The following is an 11,386-nucleotide window of genomic DNA, read 5'->3' on the forward strand; positions in this document are numbered from 1 at the left end:
AAAAAAAAGAACTTAATAGATCTTGAAATTGATTTTGGTAGCAATTGTACAACAATGCTTGATATGACTGAAGTATGGAATGGCATGACACCTGGATTAGGTCCTAATAAAATGGTTTGGAAAAGAATAAGACAAAGAAAGGGCAGTGGGGGGCAGACAGAGAACCCAATAGAGTGTATTAAGATGCCTAAGAGATTATCTTTAGACAGTGTTTTGATGTTCATAAACGCATTTTACAGATGACAAATTATAGCTCAGAAGGAAGGTCCAAGGCGAGGAAATAGAGCAAGGCCTGCAATGCAGAATGCAGCAGTGGTCTGTTGCTGGGGCTGTTGGGTTGAAGGTTCTTTTTAAACAAAGCAACTTGGTGGTCAAGCTTGCATTTTTTTCTGCTCCAAATGACCATTGGGTTCTTTCTCGAATGAACTGTGGGTTGGGGGCTTTGGAGAAAGGAAAGGAGCCACAGAGGATCCAGTGTGTAGGCATACTGTTGAGGGCAGTGGACCCCATTTGGTTCCTTCCCACATACCCTAGACCGGCCACCAGCCACTCACCGAGCCCATTTCCTGGCCAAGGGCTGCGTTGACCACTCCTTTGAGGATATACTCCTGCAAACATGGAAGAACACGAGTTACACTGAGAGGAATGTCGGGCTACGTACACACATCTTTCAACCAGTTCTTGGTGTCAACTCAACACAGACATATGGTCACAACAGAGACCCAGCTTCACTCTGCCCTGCCCTGGCTGAAATGATAGAATCCAGAGACTTTCGGGTCAATTGAACAGACTACATTACATGTCTGTAATTCTCATTCTTAGGTGCAAATACTTCAGTGGAGATTTCCAAGAGATGGTTTGTTTTCTTTCAATTCACTAAGCAGAAAAATTAACAGCAAAATGTCGATGTAAAATTTCCTATCATCAGCCACCGCCATTCTCTGTGATCAAATCATTCCGTCCTGTGGAAGCCAGCAGTGTAGAGCAGGCTGGGGGCTGCCCTGGGATCCCACCAGCAGCAACGCCTCCAACGGGCTCCCAGGGTGTCCCGGGAGCGCAGCTGCCTCGCAACAGAACCTGCTAGTAAAAGCGCACTCACTCTGACTTACCTGGGGAGTCGTGGGTTCCAGGTCCTTAATTAAGTGATAAGCTTCTTGGACATCATCTGAAATATAAGAAATACGTAGTTGTCTAGGGAGTCCTCCTCCAGCAAACTCTCCTTCAGGACCCAAGCCCTCATGGGAAACAGGACGTTGGTTCTGACCTCTAGCTCTCAAGGACGTTCAGTGTTGAATGGCTATCCTGAAGATCACCCAACGTCCCTAAAAGGTGTGCATGAAACCAGGAGGAGCCTGAAGAACGTTTTCAAGTTAGGAAATATGAACTGGATTCTAAGAACCCAAGAACGAGTGCGACTTTTGTTAGCTGGGATAATAGCACTGGTGTTATAGAAGGAAAAAAAGGTCGCTTTGCCTTTGTTTTCGGCGGCGCGCATGCAAGATGGCGGTGCAGAGTTCCAATAAGAGGCTGACGGCATCTTCAAAGCCAGACTGAATGAGTTTCTCACTCGGGAGCTAGCTGAAGATGGTTACTCTGGAGCTGAAGTTCGGGTTACACCACCAGGACAGAAATCATTCTCCTAGCCACCAGGACGCAGAATGTTCTTGGTGAGAAGGGTCGGAGGATCTGAGAGTTGAATGCTGTCGTTCAGAAGAGACTGGCTTCCCTGAGGGCAGTGTGGAGCTTTATGCTGAAAAGGTGGCCACAAGAGGCCTGTGCGCCATTGCCCAGGCAGGGTCCCTGCACTACAAACTGCTCAGCAGGCTCGCTGTGCAAAGGACCTGCTATGGCGTGCTGCGGCTCATCATGGAGAGCGGGCCGAGAGCTGTGAGGTCGTGGTGTCCGGGACACTCCGAGGACAGAGGGCCAAATCGATGAAGTTCATGGGCAGCCTCATTATCCACAGCGGGGACCCCGTTAACTACTATGTTGACCTGGCTGTGTACCACGTGCTGCTCAGGCAGGGTGTGCTAGGCATCACAGTGAAGATCATGCTGCCCTGGGACCCAAGTGGTAAGATTGGCACTCAGACGCCCCTGCCTGACCATGTGAGTGTCATGGAACCCAAGGATGAAATCCTGCCCACCACACCCATCTCTGAACAGAAGGGCAGGAAGCCAGAGCCGCCAGCCATGCCTCAGCCAGTCCCCACTGCCTAACAGGGTCTCCTTGGCAACTGGATCTGGTGTGTGGATGTTGCTCTGTAAAAAGATTTAATAAACACTCTTTTAAAGACAAAAAAAAAAAAGGTCATTTCAAAAAGGATACATATATATTGTATATACTCTAGTATAAGCCGACCCAAATATCAGCTGAGGCACCTAATTTTACCACAAAAACTGCATTAAAAATGTGCTGAAAAACTTGCTTACACTCATGTATATACAGTATATAATACTTAGTTTGGAATTTGTTTTAAAGTATTCAACAGGTAAAACATATGATGAATATAATTTTGCAACTGCCAAAAATATATATATAAGAATATATATATATATCCTTATGTATATATATATATATGATTGTATGCATATATTCATGTAAGGGCATGGCATGTACACTAGGAACATGCGTGCACAGAGGTGTGTCTATACATATGTATCCAGGCACCTGTGTATGTGCTACATGGGTATTCACATATGTAAAAAGCCACACAGGGGCACAGTGATGGATTCTTTTCGACAGAACCAAACACCGTGTAGGACTGGCATCTTGGGTTTGAAGGCTGCTCAGTCGGCATGCTACAGTCCATGAAGTTTATGCTCCATGTCCTAGTTTGATGACCAATGTCTCTGGGTCTTAGAAGCTTGCGAGCAGCCGTCTAAGCTACTACTGGCCTCTGCTCGTCGACAGCAGAAGGCAGAATGGGAAACCAAAGGCTCGGAGGAGAAAGTGGTCCGCAAGATGAGCATCTACCTCAATGCACATCCACGCTGGCAGGGTTATAGACGTAGATATCACAGGTGGTGCACCCAAGAGTGTTTCCGTTGGGTGCCAAGGAGCTGATGCCGACTCACAGGGCCCCTGAGGGCGAGCAGAGCTAGCCGCGGGGTTCTCCAGGCTGTCCTTTCCAGAGGACACCCAGCACCAGCTGTTTCCCCGGGCGCTGCTGGGGGAGTTTCAACCAAGTACCTTTCAGCAGCCAAGCACGTAACCACTGCACTGCTAGGGCTCCTCCCTAGAGATTGAAACCAACCCAAATCTTGCTGGCGTCGAGACAATTCCAAATCATGGGGACCCAGTGTGACTGACGGAGTGGAAGTAGCCCATAGGTGTCCACAGCTGCAGCCCTGATTTTCGTAAGCGGACGGCCTCATCTTTCTCCAGTGGGGCAGCCAGTGGATTGGCAACTGCTTGGTTGGCAGTCAAGTGTTTGGCCGCTGCCCCACCAGGGACCCTGTTATGCACTCTGACATTTTGAATCTCTAGGTCTGAGCAAGGCCCAGCCAGGCTTTCCTTACCTTGGCAAAGGTAATAAATCACCAGGTTTAGCCTCGCTTCAGGGATGACATCAACCAGCGGGGGCAACACTTGCAGAGCCCCTTCACCTCCCCGGAACACCACCTAGAGAGAGAAAATCTCTGTGACCGGAGCAATATGCCTGTGCCCATTGGGAGTGGCTGAGGAGTTGCCTAGAACCCCCCTCTCCCACAAAATAAACAAAAACAAACCCCACCTCTGCGAGCAACCGATCATCTGCTGAACTGACTACTGCCCGGCTGCCACCCGGCTGCTGCCCTGGCCGCCTCCCCTTCACAGCCCTGAACGACATCGCTCTTTCTTTGCCACCTCCTCAAAAACTACCTCGCTCCTCCTCCCTCTGGCTCTGCCTGTCTTTATCTTACAGACCCCTGGCTGCTACATTTACTACACACAGCTGTCCACCCGGCACAGCCACCAGCACACAAGGGTCCAGAGTCAGGCCAAAACCCCCAGACCTGGGACCAGGAGTGTGGGCCCTCAGTGAGGGTTTCAGAGTTCAATGTGGTTTTGAAATCTACCTCCTGTGTAAATCATCGAGCTCATAAGCAGCAGAGAGGTAGCCCGGCTGTGGCTGAAGCTCACTCCTCTCCTCTTCCTCCCTACTGCGAGCCCTGGGTGCGGGGGCTCTGGCTGAGGACGCCCTTTCTAGATGCATACCCGGCATGGCGGTGGGGTTACCTAGCCTCGCAGACCCTGCGTGCTCAGCTCTCTGGGCAACGAGAATGCCGTCCTCTCGGGGTCACGAGGAGGATTCAGTGAGCTGACATGGTGGGTGGTTTGGCTTTGTTCTCTCAGCAAACACTCTGGCACTGCTCTGTGGCTGGCACTGCTCTGTGGCTGGCACCGCCGTGGACCGTGGGACAACGGCAGGAAAATGGCTCCCCCAGCTGCCAACCTGGAGCCCCCAACAGCCCACAAAGGCATATGCCCTCAGGTGGTGACTCATGCCAGGGTTTTGAATCTCTAGGTTGAGCAAGACGAAGACTAGGTGGAAACGCCGCATGAACCAAACAGAAGCCGAGTCCAGGACTGACCGTTGCTTCACTCCCGGCTGTGTTCGGCCGCAGCAAGCAGCTGCTCCACGGATGCCGACCCACAGCCACCCTACAGGGCAGGGGCGAACTGCCCCGGGAGTTCACAAGATGATAACCCTTGACCAGAGTGGAAAGCCCCGTCTTTCTCCCATGGAGTGGCTGGGGTCTCAAACTGCTGATCTTGTAGGTGGCAGCCCATTAGATGTGGTGTAGCCCATTAACCATTCCTGTCCCAGGGCTGCGCGTTCTGCAAATAAGTGACGGAAATCAAGCCCTTGAGCATGCACTACCTCATAGCTCATTCTGCACGGGCTCTTCTTCATTCGAGATGTGCCCTTTCTGCCACAACACCATCCTTCACCTGTCCCCCTGACCTCAGGAGCAATCTGTCCATCTGCATCTTGCTTCTTCAGGAACCATGGCCTCTCCCAGCCTCCGAAGCTCTAAGCCCTCTTTGTCACATCTAAATGCACACACGGGTTTTGGCTCTCTTGGAAAATGTCCCACTCGGCCCCGCTACTCCCTCTGAGTTTCTGCCGCTGAGTTAGCTCCGACTCACAGGGACCAGAAGTTGGACCAGAGGAAACACCACCCTAGTGTGTACACACACACACTCTCTCTCTCTCTCTCTCTCACTCTCTCTATCAGGAGTCACAAATGAACCCCTCTGGCCAAGATTCCATGGGCTTCTTCAGTCCTCTTGTTCCGTGCCATGTCTGCAGCCTTGATACTGAGGCCAGTGGACAGCAGTGAGACCACTGCCGCTTACCATGCACTGCCTGGGTGATGCACATTACCTCATGCACCTCTCAGAGAAACATGCTGGGGCCTGGGGTTCCCCCTATTCTGTAATTTGAGTTTAAATTCTGGGAACCCTGGTTTACAAAAGGCCATAGATGCCAGGGACAGCCCAAAATCCAGTTGCAAGGTTGCCAAATAGATTAAGCCTCATGGAATTTTTTAATCAATTTATTGGGGCTCATACAATTCATAACAATATATAGATCAATTGTGTAAAGCACATCTATACATTTGTTGCCCTCATCATTCCCAAAATTCGCTTTCCTCTTGGGTTCCCAGAATCAGCTCATTTTCCTTTTTTCCCCCTCCCCCTCCCTTCCTCCTCCCCTCTACCCCATGCACCCTTGATAATTTATAAATTATTATTGTAGCCTCATGGAATTCTTTCTGAACACTAAGCCAGGATGTTTCAAACTCAGGCAGAGTCCCTGGGAAAGTAGATTACCTCCACCTCCCTCTAGCTAGTCTAAGAAGGGGCAGTCCCTCTTTCGGGGGCTTGCCTGGGGATGTCCTTGATGGAGACAGTTCAGAGGGTTGAACAGGCACGAGCGATGGCCAAACAGTCCAACTCTAACTGCAGTGGTCAAAAGGTTCTGGACCAATCTTGTAAGCCTTTCTATCAACAATGCATGTGTCCCAATCACAGACCCATTCCTGCTTCTGTAGACCCTCCTTTACCTGTGATGTATTGATCTGACATCAATCATGAATTTGTGACAGTTCTTTGTCCATTTCCTCTTTATTTGGTGTCCCTCAGATGCCATTCTGACCTCATGTTAATAACCTCCCACCATCCCCTCATCCAGACGGCATGTGTCTGTGTGTTTGTCTCTTTGAAGCCTTAACCCAGGGGTCCTCAAACTTTTTAAACAGGGGGCCAGTTCACTGTCCCTCAGACCCGTTGGAGGGATGGACTATAGTTTAAAAAAAACTATGAACAAATTCGTATGCTGTACACTGCACATATCTTATTTTGAAGTAAAAAAACAAGCAGGCCAAAAACACCCAGCGGGCCGGATAAATGTCTTCCGCGGGCCTCATGTGGCCCGCGGGCCTTCGTTTGAGGACACCTGCCTTAATCACTGTTCTCCTCAATTACAATTGAGATGGTTTTCTCTTTTGTGTCCTAGAACAATTCCAAACTTGAGAACATGGAGTCTCGGCAAGGTTACTTCACCTGCTCAGCCTTACCAGGTATGCAGGCTGTCGCGAGAGTCCGGCCTCACGTTTACTTTCAAAGTTGATGCTCTGTGTGTGGTGATGCCTAACCTCTGTGCCTCTCTGCCTGTGATGATAACCCCATTTGGACATGGGTTTTCTTTGCTGTGTTAATGCGGTAGGGTTGGGTCCATCCCTCTGGAGACAAGGCAGTGGATGGAGAAGCAGAGATGGGAGAAGGGAGGTCAAGCCACCTGGAGAGCTCCATGGAGCCAGGAAGCAGGAACCAAAGAGTCCAGAACTTCCCACAGAGCCAACGCAGCAAAAGCAAGCCTTCACCAGGCTGGTGCTTTGCACTCAGACTTTTAGTCGTGTAAACTGTGGGAAAATAAATGTTTGTTTGTTCAGGCTAAATAAATACATAAAGCTGATGCTCTACCAAGGGCTGTAGTGTCCTGATGGTTTACGGTTTTTGTTTCGTGGAATTATAAAAATAATATGTCCATTGGAGGTACAAAGTTAACTCTCTCTCACTACCATCGAGTCAGAGCTGACTCAGCAACCCCTGTGGGTTTCCCAGACGGTAACTGTTGATGAAGTAGAAAGCCCAGTCTCAGTCCTGAGGAGCTCCTGGGGGTTTTGAACTGCCGGCCACGTGTAACCACAGTATTACAAAAGGAAAATGTCCACAAGGAAGGGTTAAATTATGCTCCCTGAAGTATGTGTGGTCAATCCTAACTCCTCTCCTGAGCGTCTCATCCCATGGGGAGTGTGACTGTGTTGTTTCTGAGGCAGGACCTTGGAGGCTGTGTCCTGAGTCAATCATTCACACAAGGTCCCAGGAGCAGAGGAAGGGAGTAAAGATGGCAGAGAAGGGGTGCCCTGTCACATGAAGACCAGCGAGGAGCCCAGAAATGCAAGCTCCATAGCCATGGGGCTCCCTGCTCTCAGCCCCATCTGCTGGGGAGCCCCACCCCCAGCCTCCACTCCAGCCCCTTACTCACCAGATTGTGCTTAATGAGTTCTTTGGCAAATTCAAAGGAGGAAGAGGCGTTGTCCATCAAGCTTTTGAGTTCTGCCTGAAATTGAGAGACGGGTCTAGGAAAAGGGTGGCTGCATGGTTTTTAGGCCACAGAGCTGAGCAATGCTCGGTAGTTTCAGACAATTTAACAGGATAGTCATTCCACCACCATGACCCAGACAAACCCAAACTCACTGCCATTGAGGGAGTCCCACAAAGCGGCCCTCTAGAACAGGGTGGAGCTGCCCCTGTGGGTTTTGGAAGCTTTCATTTTTGGGGAGTAAAAAACCTCACCTATCTCTTGCCAAATGGCTGGTGGTTCTGAACTGCTGACCTTGCAGTTAGCAACCCATTGCATAACTACTATGCCACCAGGGCTCCTGGACCATCACAACAGACCAGATAATAGACAAATCCAACTATAGGTCACCAGAGGTATGTTTGAAATATAAGGTTGTAAAGAGTCTGAAAGTGAGTAAAAACACAAACCTAAAGAAAACTGTTATCTATGGAGACCCAAAGCCCATCTGTATACAATTGGACATCCCCTCACAGAAGGGTCACAAGGAAGGGACAAGCCAGCCAGGTGAAACATGCAACATTCCTCTAGTTCTTTAATGCTTCCTGTCCACCACACACTATCATGACCCCAAGTCTACCTTTCAAATCCGGCTACACCAGAGCATGTACACTGGTACAGATAAGAGCTCTCACCACACGGAACCCACGACAGATAAACCCCTTAGGACCAATATGAGAGTAATGATACCATGAAGGTATGGGAAAAGTAGGGGGATAGGCGGGAGAAAGGGGGAACCGATCACAATGATTGATGTATAACATCCCCCACTGGGGGGTGTGTCAAACAACAGAAGTGTGGTTGAAGGGAGACAGAGGATGGTGTAAAATATGAACATTAAAATAATTTATAAATTATCAAGAGTCTAAGAGGGTAGGAGGATGGGGGAGGGAGGGGAAGAAATAGGAACTGATACCAAGGGCTCAAGTAGAAAGAAAATGTTTTGGAAATGATGAAGGCAACATATGTACAAATGTGCTTGTATAACTGCTGTATGGATTGTTGTAAGAGCTGTAAGAGCCCCCAATAAAATGATTTATTAAAAACAAAAAATGAAAACCAGTATCACTTCATTAATAACCTATAGAATCCGTTTAAGACAAAAGTACAAACTGGGAAACAGAGGATCACTTTATATTGATAAAAGGTTCAATTCACGGGTAAGATTTAGCAGGTTAAAATTACATGCTTGCAAAATCATGCCTTAAAAATATATAAAGTAAAAATGGAAGGATCGGGAAGAAAGAGACAAATTCACAATTAGAGTGGGAGATTTAAACACACCTGTCTCAGTAACTGGTGTTCAGCAAATATAATGGAAGGAACATAGAGAAGCTGTCACACAGCAGAAAAAATGAACTTGCACTGGTTGACATGTAAGTTTCGCTCACTATCCAAAAGCAGAGAAAGGATTCCTACAAAATCTTTCATAAGCTGAAATGTAAAGTGAAGTAGCAATGACCATTAATGTATATGGGGCATTTTCTGAGGGTTCCCAAACTCAAAGCAGCCCAGCAAATCACACAAAGAACACTGACACACAGCACCCAGACACTGGCCGGAGCTCTGGTGTGGTGACTACGCTGAGTGGCGTTCCCAGAGACGGAGCTTGGCGACACCATTTCTGCACTGTCTCTGTAAGGGATCACCTCAAAGCATCACCGATGCTGCTGCTTTTGCCTTTTGCCTATTTTGTGAAAGAAAAAAACCGGCTTTCGATTTCTTTCAGTTAATGAAAACAGGTTCTTCTGTAAAAGCAAAAGTGCTATACAACAAAATGTTTAAAAGTAAGGATACTTGTATATGAAATTTTGCACCAGTATCTTCAAAGTACATATTCCATTCAAGGAGACACGCCAAGCTTAGAAAAACTCACTGTATACTGGAGCCACAACTCAAGTCCCAAGACATTTGACCAAATTATTCAAAACATGCTCTCAGACTATAATGCACTGATACTACAAATCACATGCAAAAAGGTCACTGAAAAATTCTCCACCTCAGGGAGGCTTAGGACGGCTACCCCAAAATATGAGCTCACATTGACCATGAGATGTCAGCGTAGATTCTCCAAGCTGAAATGCAGCTAAATCAGGAGCAGGAGGTAGAGCTTTGGACTCTAGAACCTTAAATGGTATGTGAGAAGAGACGGCTGAGATTTTATATGCTAAGCACCCACCTTCAAGCATATAAAAAAAAATCACAGCAAATCACATGACACAAAACAGAAGGAACTAATAGAGATAAGTACAAAAAGTTATTTTAAAAACAATTATGAGAGTATTAAGAAAACCTAAAGTTGTTTCGAAAACCACCCTCCCTCCACAAAAGAAAATGTAAACATAATGTTCAAACTTTGAAAAAAATACAACTTTCCAAAAATGATACAAGGAAAAGTAGAAAACATGAATTAGTCTTATGACTGTTGAATACCTTTCATTGGCCATTTAAAACCTGCCCCGCCTAGATGTCTTCATCAGTGCATCCTGCCAAACACTGAAGAATGAACACAGTCTTACCCAGCCGTACACAGCCTCCTCAAGACAACAGGCACACGTGGGATCCTCCCCAGCTCATTCACTGAGGCGAGGTCAACTAGCGTGCTAAAATCTACTATGAGCAACGCCCCCAAAAACAAAATTATACAATAATCAACACAGTAAGTGTTGTTGCAGAATTCTTAAACACTGAGTGAAGGGAGTCCTGTGACACATACAAAGTAAAGAACACAGCACGGCCAAGCTGGGCTTGTAGCCTAGTAGGTTAAGCATTGGGAATGGGTGGTTGAAAGCTAGCAGATACTGTGCTGGAGAAGGATGAAGCTGCCTGCTGCCATGAAGATTCACCATCTGGGAAGCCTTATGGGGCAGTTCTACTCTGCCCTACGGGGTCGCTCTGTGGTGAAATCAATTCAATGGCAGTGGGTCCTGGGTTAAGGTGGGTTTCAAGGCAAGTTGATTTAACAGAGGAAAACATCTCAATATGACTTGCCACCATTACAGGTGCTGAGAGAAATTTATGTGACTGTCCTACAGGGTCTCTATGAGTCGTTCACTTGATGCGAGTGAGTTTGAGTTTTTGATCTCAACAGATGCAAAGTGCACGGTGTTGATAAAATTTTACAGCTAAGCATTATTAACACAAGAAAGACTAAGCAAATTAACACAAGAAGCAAACTATCTGATAAAGGGCATTTTAATAAAACCTCTGTTAAATTAAATTTGACTACCTCCGCTGCTTTGCCGTTGTAAAGGCGAAAATGATTACAGGCCTTCAGGTTGAGGGCGATGGTGCTATCAGGAATCTGTTGCAGGTAAACGGCCAGGACTTCCTGAGACACGTCGTAGTAGTCCAGCTTGTAGTAGCAGAGGGCCACGTAGACATTGAGGGCAAGGTACACCCTATGAAATGAAAGGAAGAAGGCTGAGAGCTCGAGCCCACTGCGAGAAATGTCAAAATACAATGCCTTCTGTGTGTGGCTCAGGCCAGCGCCCCACCCCGTAAGATTTTACTGTTGTAAAATGAAGAGTAGAAGAATGAGAACCTTCATCTCCTACCTACTGGTGATGCACACTAACTAAGCCCTGCTGGGCCCGAGCCGAGCCTAGCACAAATTGGCACAGTCCACACGGAGGATAGCCAGGCAGGCCATGGGGGGCTTGGTAACCAGGAGGCTGGAGAGGTATGTGTATGGCCGGATCAATACCAGGCTGGCTTCTAGCAACAAGTGACCTTGATTCTCCCCCACCC

General features: G+C 47.7%; 1 protein-coding gene and 1 pseudogene across 1 annotated transcript in view; one reads left to right on the forward strand and one right to left on the reverse strand.

Annotated features, from left to right (window-relative positions):
- The window catches only part of LOC105979625, a 7,806-nt pseudogene extending 5,587 nt beyond the window's left edge, over positions 1-2,219 (forward strand).
- The window catches only part of TTC26 (tetratricopeptide repeat domain 26), a 43,003-nt gene that overhangs the window by 24,163 nt on the left and 7,454 nt on the right, over positions 1-11,386 (reverse strand). The window contains exons 3-7 of the mRNA XM_030885165.2: positions 10,866-11,037; positions 7,541-7,615; positions 3,522-3,624; positions 1,110-1,165; positions 555-608 (exon numbers count right to left, since the gene is read on the reverse strand). Coding sequence (XP_030741025.1) covers positions 555-608; positions 1,110-1,165; positions 3,522-3,624; positions 7,541-7,615; positions 10,866-11,037 — 460 coding nt within the window. The remainder of the gene's footprint in view (positions 1-554; positions 609-1,109; positions 1,166-3,521; positions 3,625-7,540; positions 7,616-10,865; positions 11,038-11,386) is intronic.

Source organism: Echinops telfairi, unplaced genomic scaffold (genome assembly GCF_000313985.2).
Source record: "Echinops telfairi isolate 266 unplaced genomic scaffold, ASM31398v2 ScPeMD7_23;HRSCAF=83, whole genome shotgun sequence".
NCBI lineage: Eukaryota > Metazoa > Chordata > Mammalia > Afrosoricida > Tenrecidae > Echinops > Echinops telfairi.